This window comes from Sinocyclocheilus rhinocerous, unplaced genomic scaffold (assembly GCF_001515625.1).
Source record: "Sinocyclocheilus rhinocerous isolate Xijiao unplaced genomic scaffold, SAMN03320098_v1.1 scaffold2850, whole genome shotgun sequence".
NCBI classification, from domain to species: Eukaryota; Metazoa; Chordata; class Actinopteri; order Cypriniformes; family Cyprinidae; genus Sinocyclocheilus; species Sinocyclocheilus rhinocerous.
In genome coordinates, this window is record NW_015643753.1 from 221,527 (window position 1) to 236,694 (window position 15,168).

The 15,168-nt window shown below is 32.3% G+C and overlaps 1 protein-coding gene across 1 annotated transcript in view; it reads left to right on the forward strand.

Annotated features, from left to right (window-relative positions):
* Positions 1–12,641, forward strand: part of LOC107757685 (uncharacterized protein C14orf132-like) — a 14,316-nt gene extending 1,675 nt beyond the window's left edge. The window contains exon 2 of the mRNA XM_016575243.1: positions 12,397–12,641. Within this exon, the coding sequence (XP_016430729.1) occupies positions 12,397–12,633 (237 nt within the window). The 3' untranslated portion in view covers positions 12,634–12,641. The remainder of the gene's footprint in view (positions 1–12,396) is intronic.
* The last annotated feature ends 2,527 nt before the right edge of the window (positions 12,642–15,168 follow it).

The following is a 15,168-nucleotide window of genomic DNA, read 5'->3' on the forward strand; positions in this document are numbered from 1 at the left end:
GGCTTAATTTATTTTGTATTTCAGATTCAATTCCGTTTTATTTTTTATTTTATTTTAAGGTAGTAATTTTAGTACTTATTTTATTTAGTTGCCAATACAACATTTTTCATTTAGTTTTAAGTTTAGTTTTCATTTAGTTCAATTTTTTTGGTTGTCATTTTTATTAGTAATTTAAAAAAAATACAATTTATATTTAATTTATTGTATATTTCAGTTTGAATTAAGTTTTATTTAAAGTGTATTTATTTATTTCCAGTTAGTAATTTTAGTGCTTCATTTCTAATTTTCATTTAAAGTTTTTCATTTAATATTTAAATTTTATTGTAGCTTTACCTCAATTAACAAAAATGTTTTGGTTTAATTTTATTAAACAATAATAACCCTAGTGAAGATGTGTTTAGTGTTTGTCATGAAACACACAGTGGCCTGTAAATATCTGGACACTTACAAATTATATTCATATTCAATCTATTGTATTTTAGCATTTTTAACTACCAAACTTATTTTTCTCAAATGTTTTGATTGCAAAGTGTGTTTGTGCATCTTTCTTTAACGTAAATGACTTGTTTTGATATTTGTGACCCTGGAATACAAAACCAGTCATAAGGGTCAATTTTTTAAAATTGAGATTTATACAGAATCTGAAAGCTGAATAAATAAGCTTTCCATTGATATATGGTTTGTTAGGCCGAGTAATATTTGGCCGAGATACAACTATTTGAAAATCTGAGGGTGCAAACAAATCAAAATATTGAGAAAATCGCCTTTAAAGTTGTCCAAATGAAGTTCTTAGCAATGCATATTACTAATCAAAAAATACGTTTTGATATATTTACAGTAGGAAATGTATAAAATATATTTGTGGAACATGATCTTTACTTAATATCCTAATGATTTTTGGCATAAAAGAAAAATGAATAATTTTGACCCATACAATGTGTTGGCTATTGCTACAACTATACCCCAGCGACTTAAGACTAGTTTTGTGCTCCAGGGTCACATTTTGCATCTAATGCATTGACATTCACACATTTTGAATGCATTTTGGGGTCACTGTACAGGGGTCATCATGTACCGTAAACTCTGATGCATTTCATGCTGTCAACATTATTTATGACCTGCTCATGAATCCAGTGCTTGAAAAATGAGAACGGAGCGCTGGGAGTGCAGGAATTGCTGGCATTAGTCATTTATGAATTGTATTTCAGTGGTGTGATGTTTGGAGACTGTAACTCTTGTTCTACTGATGCTTCAGAAACACGTTCTGCTCCCTGTGGAGCCTCTATGTGACGTGAGCTTCCTCAGCACTAGAAGAAACCCTTTGCGATGCATGACACCGTGACGCCTTAGTTAAGTTAGTTAAAGTGAGTTAAACATGTTAATATGTTTGGAGATTGATGCATTAAAGCACGTGAGGTTAGTTTGGTTCTCTGGAGGAATGTCCACAAACACAACCACTTGAGACATCACATTCAGATTTTATTTTAGCCTCACCTCAAAACACTTGCAAATACCATGCATTTAAATACTATGGTAAATTTAAAAAACACAATAAATCGGTATCATGGTCTATTCTGATAACATCTCAGAAGTTGTTTCATACCTCAAAAGTCTTGAATGGAAATCTGAGGAATGCCTCCATTAAGTGTCAACTTTTTCCTCAGATTTATGGATTTATTAAAAATCTGAAATATTGTAATAAATATTTCTTATATATTATATGTATATTTCTTATACATTTTTAAAATCAATTTTAAATCTTTAAATTATAACATATTTATCAAGATAATTTTCGTTTTACTATGTTAAATTGTAACATATTATTATGATAGTAAGTGCCTTACTGCATTTAATTTATGCTAATTTTAAAATCATTACATAACTTTTTTCTTCTCGAAAAAATAGACCCAAATAAGTCACTAGTTGTACTCCAGCTATAAACTGAATTTGGTGAGCAGCTGATGAGAAATATTTGAGTTCATATTGAGACTTTTTATTGCACTATTTACGCAGTTTGACATTATTTTTGTGAAACGCACATTTACACCTAAATTCTCATTACTTTAATGAAGAAATCTTTCATTTTAAATCTTTAAACTGTAAAACATTAATCATTATAATATTTGTTTTACTGAATTTAATTTATGCTCATTTCAATTTTTAAATCATTAGATAACCTTTTTATTTTTAATCAAATTTATTTAAAAAGTAGACACAAATGAATCAATAGTTGTCATCCAGTTAGAGAATAGAGCTGTAAACTCAATTTAGAGAGCTTCTCAGATCATATGTGTGCCTGGAGCACAAAAGCAGTCTTAAGTCGCTGGGGTATATTTGTAGCAATAGCCAACAATACATCGTATGGGTCAAATTTATCGATTTTTCTTTTATGCCAAAAATCATTAGGATATTAAGTAAAGATCATGTTCCATGAAGATATTTTGTACATTTCCTACTGTAAATATATCAAAACGTAATTTTTGATTAGTAATATGCATTGCTAAGAACTTAATTTGGACAATTTTAAAGATGATTTTCTCAATATTTAGATTTTTTTGCACCCTCAGATTCCAGATTTTCAAATAGTTGTATCTCAGCCAAATATTGTCCTATCCTAACAAACCATACATCAATGGAAATATTATTTATTCAGCTTTCAGATGATGTATAAATCTCAATTTCAAAAAATTTACCCTTATGACTGGTTTTGTGGTCCCGGGTCACATTTGATGAGAAATATTTGAGTCCATATTGGGACTTCTGATTTTTTTATTTCAGACTTTAGTGTCTTGAGCAAATCTGAGCACAATTTGAAACATTAGTGAGATCTCCTCTGCGTGACTAATAACACTCTCCTCACACATATGAGAAAAACCTCTGAGAAGCATCTAATTTGCGATGTGTCATTCCTGTGGAGTCACTCTGTTGTAGTCTCACCGCAGAAAACTTTTGTATGGAAAGCTTTAGATTGCTCTGTGATTGAAGGATAAATCACCTGCTGCACAAACATCCATGAAACAGCCCGAAACACAAACTGAAGGACTGTAAGGACAGCGGGATATAGAGTTATTATTCGAATCATCTTCTGATTGATACAACTGTGCACTTAACTGAATCTGCAAGAGCTCCATTGAGACCCAGCTGACTCAAACTGAAGGACAAACATCTGATTCACGGCAGAGCTGAAGCTGAAGCACCACGTCACACGCGTGAATAATGAAGAGAAAGTTCATGTTTAGAAGCTGCACAGGCTCTTCTTTGTTGCAGTGTTGTCAATTGCAGATTGTAGTGTTGCAATCTTGCCTTTTTACACTTTAATTTGGCCAGATGTGAATTATTTTCATCTACGTGCCATAGAGACTAGGCATGGGCCTATTACCGGTTTCAAGGTATACCGCGATTTGAAAATGTCACGGTTTCAAAACCGCTAATATTTTCCATTATACCGTTCCTACGATATGCGCTGTTTTTCATGTCTCCTCAAAGACTGAAAGTGTAGGAATCCCTCAGGTTGAGTGCAGTGTAGCGAGTAACACGACCCTCCTCTTGTTGGTGCGAGCGAGCGGTCAGTCACGTGTGTGTAGGATGGCTTACTCTGGAACTTACGCGATCAGCAACCGGCCGTTTTTTGTCTTATTGCAAGCAACCGTGAAACCGTGATATTTTTTGCTTAATGTTATCATACCGTCAAAATCTCATACCGGCCCATGCATAATAGAGACACTTCACAGTCCAATCAAATCCCCATTCTACACTTTTACTTTTTGAATAATCTGTTTCTCATTTAATATTATGTTTTTTTTGTGGAAGCTTATTTCCGCTACAGAATAATAATTAAAAAAATTGTATATAACAATTTTGACTTTTTTTCAAAACTCATAATTTGAGACGTAAATTTGTTTCTTGTCCCTTGCACAAAATTTTTTATATATATATAAAATTACTTTTTATCTCACTGACTTCTCATAATTGCAAGTTTATATCTTGCAATTCTGACGGTTTCTCTCATGATTGAGATTAAATATTGTCTGAATCTTCAGATATAAACTAAGAATTGCAAGAAAAAAAGTCAGAATGGTGAGAATCGCGACACATTTTTCAAGGAATGAAAAATAAAGAAAGCTAATTCTGACTCTTTATCTAACAATTCTGACTTTTTCTCACAATTGTGAGTTTATATGGTGCAATTACAATAAAAATATTTTTCTTAGAATTAATTTACCTTGCAATTCTGAGTTCATTTTTTTTTTTGATCAAATGAAACCGTTTGAGCCAAAGAGTGTTGCAGTAACAAAAAGGTTTTCTAAATGTAACCAAAATGTATCCTTCATTTTCACTGATGATGCACAGGAAATAAAAAACAAAACAAAACACAAGCAATATTATCAAAAATGCATCTGCATGAAGCTCTAAAACTGATATTATTCCCTAGAAATACTCGGGATGCTTCACAGACGTGTGACTGTGCCCTCCGTCTGACTGAGCTGATGTGTGTTCATGAAAATATCACTTTTAGCCCCAAACCTGGTTTCTTCTTCTCGTGGAAGTCGGTCATGTTGTTGCTGGAGGTCTTTTCCATCTCTTCCTCTAGTTTCCTGTCACAAACATCACAACGCCTCACTGGAGATCCTGCTGTTGATCAAGTGAAGATGAAAACTATACACCGCCTGCAAATCAAATGATGTGATATTGTTAAAGATGGCTTGTCAATCACAGATTAAGAAAAATATGACACAAATGTGAGCATGAGCAGACATATTAGCTATATTCTGTTTAAGATCAATAATATTTAGAGTTGTCCATTTTCCCTGAAGAGGTGTTTTTATTTTTGTATTTTCCACTTTCATTTTCATTTTATTTAAAGTTTTAGTAATTTTGCATTTTTTGTCATTTATGTCAATTATGTATGTCTTTATTTATATGTCCATATTTTTATTATTTATTTCCGTGTTATTTTTAAATATATTTTATTTTATTTCAGTTAACATTTATTTTACTGTACTTCAAGTAACAAAAGTTTATATTTATGCATTTTAACATTATTTTTTATAAAATAGCAAAATTACACCCAAGTTTTCATTACTGTAATTTAAATCTTTACATTTTTAAATACATTTTAAATCTTTTAATTGTAACATTTATCATGATTGTATTTGTCAGCATTTAATTTACGCTAGGTTTAACTTTAATTTATTTATTTTAAACAACATTTTCTTTTAAAACAATTGTCCAAAATGAGTCAATAGTTGTCATCCAGTAAGAGTATAGAGCTATAAAATGAACTTGGAGAGCAGATCGTTTGATAAGAAATATTTGACTTTTTATTGCAGACTTTGGTATTGTGGCAAATCTGAGCAGAGTTTGAGACATAGATGAGATATTTTCTGAAACACACATGTCAGATTACTGGGGTGTTTTTCTCAGGAGAAATATTTGCACATCTGTACATACAGTATATTGTCTGTTGTCTTTTTGTCTATTATGCATTGTTTTCACATATTTATTTTTAATCACTTGTTTATTTTGTTATCTGTGTCTCGTCACTTGTCATCCTGTCTGTGCACTGGAAGCTTCTGTCACCAAGACAAATTCCTTGTGTGTGTAAACACACTTGGCAATAAAGCTCTTTCTGATTTCTGATTATGAAATTGTGATTTTTTTCCCCTATGGAATCACAGTACTCTTTTCTATGGAAAGTATTAATTTGTGATGTACAGTAAAGTACAGTATCTTCAGCATATTATTGCATAATGTATATTGTTTATTTTTTTAACATATGAAGCGCTGTGCATGAAATAATGCACAGTATGCATTAAGCAGTATGGTAGTATTTCATCCAAACACAGCTCGGTGTTATACGCTCCAAACATGTCACTACATGTTCTGTCTAGATCTTGCTGCCCCAAAATGACCCTGTTTCCCCTGAAACAAGCCCTCAGCCATATCTGAGCACGACACTGGGAATCAGGTTTAGTGTGTGTGTTCACTAAAAGCCCATGCAGGAGAACAGGACACCTGCTCAGGGCTCTCCAGCACATCAGCGGCAGTCCGTCTGGAGAACATCTTTATGCCACAGGCTCATGTTCTTCTGAAACCAAAGCGCTTTTATAAAGTCACAGCAGCATATTGAGATTACAGCTTTAAACTCATATAGTATGTGATGTAGTATTTGTTATGTAGCTTCTTTCCGCCATGGGATTAAAAAAAATTAAAAAGGTAATTGCGACTTTTTATCTCACAATTCTGACTTTTTTGTCATAATTAACATGCAATTCTGAAAAAGTCTGATTTGTGAGATTAAAAACTCAAAACTGCAAGAAAAAATAGTTAGAATTGTGAGATATAAACTCAGAACTGCGAGAGAAAAAGTCAAAATTGTGAGACATAAATAAACTCAGGATTCTGACTTTTTTCCTCACTTTCATTAAAAAGTCAGAATTGTGAGATAAAAGGTCTCAATAACCCTTTTTACTTTGTATACTGTGGAGGGGAAAAACACAAAATTGCAGACTTTTTTCCTCACTTTTTTTTTTTTTTTTAATTGTGAGTTATAAAGTCAGAATTGTGAAAAAAAGTTGCAACTACAAAATTGCAAAATGTAAACTTAACTCTGAGAGAAAAAAAAAGTCAGAATTGCAAAATATAGGATCAGAATTGTGAGATAAAAAGTCTAAATAACCCATTTTACTTTTTATTCTGCGGAGGGGGAAAAAAAACACAAAATTGCAAGAGATAACTCAAGAGTTGCGAGAGGAAAAAAGAGAGTCAGAAATGTGAGGTGTGAACTTGGAATTGCAATAGAAAAAAGTCAGAATTCTGAGTTTACATCTTAATCATCTTAAAGTATCTTAAGTCTGACTTTTTTTCTCCGAATTTCAAGTTATAAAGTCAGAACTGCAAGACATAAACTTGCAATTCTGAGACAAAAAGTCAGAACTGTGAGGTAAAAAGTCGCACAACTTGTTTATTTTTTATTTTGTGGAGGAAACAGAAAAAAAAAATGATTTGCAAGAAATAAACTCAGAATTAAAGAGAATAAATAGTCCGAATTGCAAGACGTAAACTTCATTTATCAGTACAAACAATCAGATATTACTATGATGCACCAGATACAGTGACCATCTGAATCACTCAAACACTTTCTTTGATATGTTACTACACTCAGACATTAAATGTGCTTTCACTGTCCAAACACTTTGTATTTCCCACTTGAGTAATTCAGTACAGAAGTAGGTCAATTCTATCAGAAAAGCTCATTAGCATGACGAGAGCTGAATGGAGTGTGGATTTAATCCACATCAAGAGCTGAAAATGCATTTTTCATCCGGCTGTAATGAAGCTTTTGTTTAAAGTGGAATTTCTTTTCCAGCTTCAAAGGCTTAAATATTGAAATGACATTATGAAACTCTGAGTGGGTGTGTTTTATGAGAACAAGTTTTAATGTTGAATTTTTCCACATCTAATGAGTTCAGACTGTTCCCGACAATTGTGCATAAATAAAATATTGGTTCTTATATTAATAATGCATGCTTAAAAAGAAAACACATTGGCTTGTAATTTTGCTTGCTATTATGTGTCAGAACACTAGTTTCATTCTCATCATTCATTCAGTCAAGCCAGTGCTATTTTAGTATCTTTGATATACTTTTACAGTTTCTGATAATATTATGACTTCATTTTATTTTTATATTCTCGGTTTTCATTTTATTTTTGTACGTTTTAGTTATTTTGTTTTGTGTTTTTGTCATTATTATTAATTAATTATTTATATTCACGTGTCTATATAGTTTTTATTAAGTTTGAGTTTTTACTTTTAATCATTTTAGTACTTCAGCTTAAACTAAACAAAAATGAGAAATGTTGCCTTGACAACTAAGATAAGTTTCATTTTTGTATTGCAAAAAAACAGTTGCACTTTGACTGTTTGTTTGTCTTTTGTGCAACAGGAAACGGAATAGGGAAATAGGAAAGAGGAACAGGAACAGGAAATAGGAAATTATATGAAGTTTGTACTACAGTGAGTCAGCAGCATGAGCCGTCCCAGAGGTCACAGTTATTTTAGAAGGTTTTAATGCTTAGTGTTTTACAAATTATCAAAAAACAGCCGTGATCAAATGAATGCATTAAACTTTAACAATTTAAGCAATCCTTTAAAATGTAATCAAAATGAAATTTGGAAATTCCTTCCATTTTTTGACAAATGAACATTGCATTTAAACCTTATTCATTCATTCTTTCGATTTATTCATTCAAATTCTGCAAAATTATGTGACATCCTATGTTGTATTGTACATGATACCACACTAATAAACTGCCATGAAGAAAAAATAAAACTAAGTAAAAACACAAACAATAAATGCACAGCGGAGTCAGTTTGCAACTGGATGTAACTGGCCATCTCTAGTTTTTCCAGCTCACACTGAACAATTGCAAGACGTAAACTTCATTTATCAGTACAAACAATCAGATATTACTATGATGCACCAGATACAGTGACCATCTGAATCACTCAAACACTTTCTTTGATATGTTACTACACTCAGACATTAAATGTGCTTTCACTGTCCAAACACTTTGTATTTCCCACTTGAGTAATTCAGTACAGAAGTAGGTCAATTCTATCAGAAAAGCTCATTAGCATGACGAGAGCTGAATGGAGTGTGGATTTAATCCACATCAAGAGCTGAAAATGCATTTTTCATCCGGCTGTAATGAAGCTTTTGTTTAAAGTGGAATTTCTTTTCCAGCTTCAAAGGCTTAAATATTGAAATGACATTATGAAACTCTGAGTGGGTGTGTTTTATGAGAACAAGTTTTAATGTTGAATTTTTCCACATCTAATGAGTTCAGACTGTTCCCGACAATTGTGCATAAATAAAATATTGGTTCTTATATTAATAATGCATGCTTAAAAAGAAAACACATTGGCTTGTAATTTTGCTTGCTATTATGTGTCAGAACACTAGTTTCATTCTCATCATTCATTCAGTCAAGCCAGTGCTATTTTAGTATCTTTGATATACTTTTACAGTTTCTGATAATATTATGACTTCATTTTATTTTTATATTCTCGGTTTTCATTTTATTTTTGTACGTTTTAGTTATTTTGTTTTGTGTTTTTGTCATTATTATTAATTAATTATTTATATTCACGTGTCTATATAGTTTTTATTAAGTTTGAGTTTTTACTTTTAATCATTTTAGTACTTCAGCTTAAACTAAACAAAAATGAGAAATGTTGCCTTGACAACTAAGATAAGTTTCATTTTTGTATTGCAAAAAAACAGTTGCACTTTGACTGTTTGTTTGTCTTTTGTGCAACAGGAAACGGAATAGGGAAATAGGAAAGAGGAACAGGAACAGGAAATAGGAAATTATATGAAGTTTGTACTACAGTGAGTCAGCAGCATGAGCCGTCCCAGAGGTCACAGTTATTTTAGAAGGTTTTAATGCTTAGTGTTTTACAAATTATCAAAAAACAGCCGTGATCAAATGAATGCATTAAACTTTAACAATTTAAGCAATCCTTTAAAATGTAATCAAAATGAAATTTGGAAATTCCTTCCATTTTTTGACAAAAGAGCTGAAAATGCATTTTTCATCCGGCTGTAATGAAGCTTTTGTTTAAAGTGGAATTTCTTTTCCAGCTTCAAAGGCTTAAATATTGAAATGACATTATGAAACTCTGAGTGGGTGTGTTTTATGAGAACAAGTTGTAATGTAGAATTTTTCCACATCTAATGAGTTCAGACTGTTCCCGACAATTGTGCATAAATAAAATATTGGTTCTTATATTAATAATGCATGCTTAAAAAGAAAACACATTGGCTTGTAATTTTGCTTGCTATTATGTGTCAGAACACTAGTTTCATTCTCATCATTCATTCAGTCAAGCCAGTGCTATTTTAGTATCTTTGATATACTTTTACAGTTTCTGATAATATTATGACTTCATTTTATTTTTATATTCTCGGTTTTCATTTTATTTTTGTACGTTTTAGTTATTTTGTTTTGTGTTTTTGTCATTATTATTAATTAATTATTTATATTCACGTGTCTATATAGTTTTTATTAAGTTTGAGTTTTTACTTTTAATCATTTTAGTACTTCAGCTTAAACTAAACAAAAATGAGAAATGTTGCCTTGACAACTAAGATAAGTTTCATTTTTGTATTGCAAAAAAACAGTTGCACTTTGACTGTTTGTTTGTCTTTTGTGCAACAGGAAACGGAATAGGGAAATAGGAAAGAGGAACAGGAACAGGAAATAGGAAATTATATGAAGTTTGTACTACAGTGAGTCAGCAGCATGAGCCGTCCCAGAGGTCACAGTTATTTTAGAAGGTTTTAATGCTTAGTGTTTTACAAATTATCAAAAAACAGCCGTGATCAAATGAATGCATTAAACTTTAACAATTTAAGCAATCCTTTAAAATGTAATCAAAATGAAATTTGGAAATTCCTTCCGTTTTTTGACAAATGAACATTGCATTTAAATCTTATTCATTCATTCTTTCGATTTATTCATTCAAATTCTGCCAAATTATGTGACATCCTATGTTGTATTGTACATGATACCACACTAATAAACTGCCATGAAGAAAAAATAAAACTAAGTAAAAACACAAACAATAAATGCACAGCGGAGTCAGTTTGCAACTGGATGTAACTGGCCATCTCTAGTTTTTCCAGCTCACACTGAACATCAATAGAGAATCTGTTGGTAAACCGTATTTACAACCAGATGATCTGAGGTCAGTGTTAAAATGTTTTAATGCTGCTTGAGGATGTAGTCTCTGAAATGTATGCACATATAAACGACACCATCTATTATCCTATCCTTAGGTTTGATTTCATCCAGCACTCCACAACCCTCATTAGTCATGCATTTATTGATTGTGTGGCAGAATCAATAAGTTACAGGGCTGGAAAAGCAGCGAGGCGAACGGTTCACATCCGCTGTAATGTGTAAACACAGAGGTCTTGAAGGGCCTCATCATTAGCTTGAGACAAACGAGCAGAGTTAGTGTATCAGGGTCATTATAGTTCACTAAAACCATAAAATAAAAAAAACTTAAATTAAATTAAATAAATAAAATACTTAAACATTTTAGAATTTTTTTTTTCTTATTTTACTAAACTTAACTAATTTCTCATTTTCATTTAGTTGATGTACTAAAATTAAAAAATATATATATTAATAATAAATTATTAATAAACAAATAAAATCTAAAATAAAACTGAGCAAAATGAAAAAAAAAACAATAAATTGTGGATTACTTGTGGATTATTGTGATGTTTTTATCAGCTGTTTGGACTCTCATTCTGACGGCACCCATTCACTGCAGAGCAAAATTTAAATTCAATCTATTATTAAAAAGTATAATAGTATCTCAATAATCAAAATAATAAAATAACTGTATTTATTTTCAATACTACACTGCTAAAGTCTAACCTTTCAAAATAATAGTATTAAATTGGCTTCACTTAGTACTGCAAATGCACAGCTAAAAAAAAACACTTCATTACAAAGGTTATGAAGCAAATATTATTACTGTTCAAAAATGTAATTATTGTAATCATATGCTTATAATCAGATAGTGTAGTTACAGTAATCTACCAGCCAAACCTTTTCTCCACAGCACTTGAAGTAGCTATTTTATGATGGTGTTTGTGTCAGTAAGCATGAGGAAAGGTTTTCTGTGTTTTTTTAAAAGATCACACTTCCTTCGATGCCTCATACTGTATGTACAGTAGACGTGAGACGAGGCTCTTTATCGCGCCAGCGACCGGTGCTGTTGGGCTTTAATTGTCTCACTCAATAAATCACCATCACTTCCCACTTTCTAAATATGTACAGCACATTAATGAAGCCTGAGTTCCCTGAGAAACAGGCCTGAGGCCACAAACATGCTCTCATGAGTTTTCCTCTAACTGTGCCACTCAAAACAGACGTGAAGACGCTCTGAGAAATATTCTCTTGACGGAGCAACAGCATTCTGCTCTGCTTCAGTTTGATGCCTTTTCTCCTCCGCGTCTGCGGCAGGATTTGGTCAGGCTGCATACATTACAGATATTCCTCACATGCAACTCATAAAATAAAATTGCAAACCCAATGATGTTACTTGAGGTATTTGCTAAGCAGCAAAGTATTACTACTACCATTACTCAGTTAGGGTTAGTGATGCGACCAAGAGAGTGAGGATGTCATCCAAAAAAATAAAAATAAATAAAATAAAACTCTACAAAAGAGGTGAAATAAATCCTACAGACTAGGGAACACCCTAGCAACCTATAGGAACACACTAGCATTCATCCACACAAAAGGTTTAAAAATCCAGGTAAAAAAACTTCAGTGCATCATAACCAGTGACCTGCTGAACTCTGTGTGTTTTAGCTTCCGGTGATGAGCGGCGCGTTCATGGACGCGTCTCCGCTGGACGACTGCAGCACAGAGCACTCGCTCTTTAACTCCTCGGCCAGCGTGAACGCAGCGCCTCCTGCATCATCAGCACCGGTCCAGCAGGAGGAGCCGCAGCGCGTGTCCAGCGACGCCGTCTGGCTCTGGATCGCCATCATCGCCACCGTCGGAAACATCGTGGTGGTCGGAGTCGTCTATGCTTTTACTTTCTGAGGACCGAACAGCTAAGACTCTCGGTGAAGATAAAGCTGTTATTTATGCCGAGTTCACACTGCACGATTTTAGCCCGATTTTTCACTCGCCGACAGGTTTTGCATGCAGTGTGAACTCAGCATTAGTTGTTTCTCTTTACCATCTGGAGACGACCAGCTCCACACACAACTGAGTCGTGGACATACGAGAGGATCCAATTCACTGAAAGAACTGGACTTCCCTAAACATCTCCAGAGACAGCAGACGCAGTTCTGAGAAGTGCTAGACAATGCTAGACAAGTGCAGAGAGCATCATTTAAAAATAAAACCATAAAAAGTGTGTTGCTTGAAATAAAATAAATGTTAACTGAAATAAAATAAAAAATTACATATATTTGATTCCAGCTAGTTTCCAAGGAATCTATTCTCATTTTCATTTAACCTGATGTACTCCAGTAACTAAAGCTGAATTAAAAATTAATAAAAACTATATGAACATATAAAAACCACTAAAAATGCCAAAAATACATTATTGATATATTATCATAGTTTTATTTAAAAAATACTTTATTTTATATTTTCCTTTTTTATTTCAATTTTAAAGTTTTAGTAATGTTGTTTAGTAAATTTATTTATTCATCCATTCATTTTTATATATGTATTTGTAGTTTTTAATTATCTTAGTACATGAAGTTAAACTAAACAATATATAACATTTTTCAATTATGAAACAATAATACATAAAATAAAATATGTTATTTAAAATAAATAATAATAAAATAAAATAATAAATACAATTTTTTTAAATAATTATTGGAGTTACTGTTCTTTTATTTTAAGTAATGATTTTTTTTTTTATTGTTTTACTTTTAGATAACAATAATAACCATGGTTTCAGTCCAGTGATGTCCAGTGCCAGTTTCACTCCACTCCTTGTTTTCTACATCTGATTAAATAAAATCAACATTTCGTGTACATTTAGTTACTCTTTTGAATAGCAGTCATATAATCAGTCAAATTCAAAATCAGATCTAACATTGTACTGTATGAACTGTGCCTTACAACACTGAAGTGAGCCAGCAGGGGGCGCTGATGCTTAAATAATTAACTTTAACCAACATAACCTGAAGTCTGTGGTATAATATTAATTGGTAATGACAATAATAATGATGACTATGATTGACAATGAAAATCGTACAGTAAATGATGATGATAACTACTGCAAACAAATGCTGAATGAAGGTTCTTCTACTAACAATGATGATGATTTGCTGAACGAACAGAAAACACTTCAAGGAATAGTTCATCCAATAATAAAACAACCATTAGTTACATACAGTATATCTATAATAACATTATTTGCAATGAAACATAATAACAGCATAGTTATAAAGACAAAAACACCATATATAACAGTAGTTCATAAGATGATGTACAAAACTGGGGCCTTTCAAAGAGTACTAATATGTACATGTTTATGTATTTTATTTGTACTTTTTAAGTACTAATATGCACATTTTAGGGGTAAATAAGGTACAAGGATGAGTCTTGTACTTTGTTTGAGAGTGTTCGTGCGAGTAGATGATTCTTTAAAGATTGAGATGCATGACATGAGGGAGAATAAATAATGACAGTGTCTTCATTTTTGGGTGAACTGGTCCTTGCGTAAATCAAGAGCTGACGTTTTCCATCATGTCACAGGATAGTTTGTTTATCTTCACTTACATAACGTGATGAGTGTGTCTGTAAACTGAAGTGACATTATAACCATCACAAACACTTCCTGACACGACCATATGCAGCTTACTAAAATAGTTCAGATTGCAACATCTGAACCGCTCACAGACACACAAGAGATTGACTAATGAAGATGGTGCTTTAGAGATTAACAGAACAACAGAACTACCATGGTACAGCTCCACAACAACTACTCAGCATTACCAAATCATGACCAAAAAACATGGTCTTGGTTTGTTCTTTTCTGTCTAAAATAAATAAATAAATTATTGCACATAGCATAAAATATTTATATTAATTATTATAATACAGCATATTTTTTGATTGGGTTGATCTAGGTTTTTTTTAATGTAGTAATAAATAAAATACAATAAATAAAAACCCAGACATCATATCAACACATAAAAACACTAAATCTACACTTGATCCTCCGACACTAGCATTCTCTATTCTATTTCTATTCTATGTACTTGTTTTCTTTTTATTTATTAGATGTCATATGATGCAATTTCATGTTTTCTTTTCTCTTTGGAGTGTTAAAAGCTGTTTGTGCATAGATAAGGTCCGTTAAAGTTGCAGTCTCAAACCCAAAGAGATATTCTTTCTAAAAGTTTAGAGTCAACCATGCCTTCCTAAAACGCCTCATTCAAACACGCCCCCACAAATCTACGTCATTTTGTGGGAAGATTTGCATAACACCGCCGAAATGTATACACAAAGAAAGAAGGCGTAACTTTTATTCTCGCTGAAGTATTGATTACACCCAAGCGGCAACCTTCCGGTCTCTCTCGTGAAACCAACACGGAAGTGACTAAAACT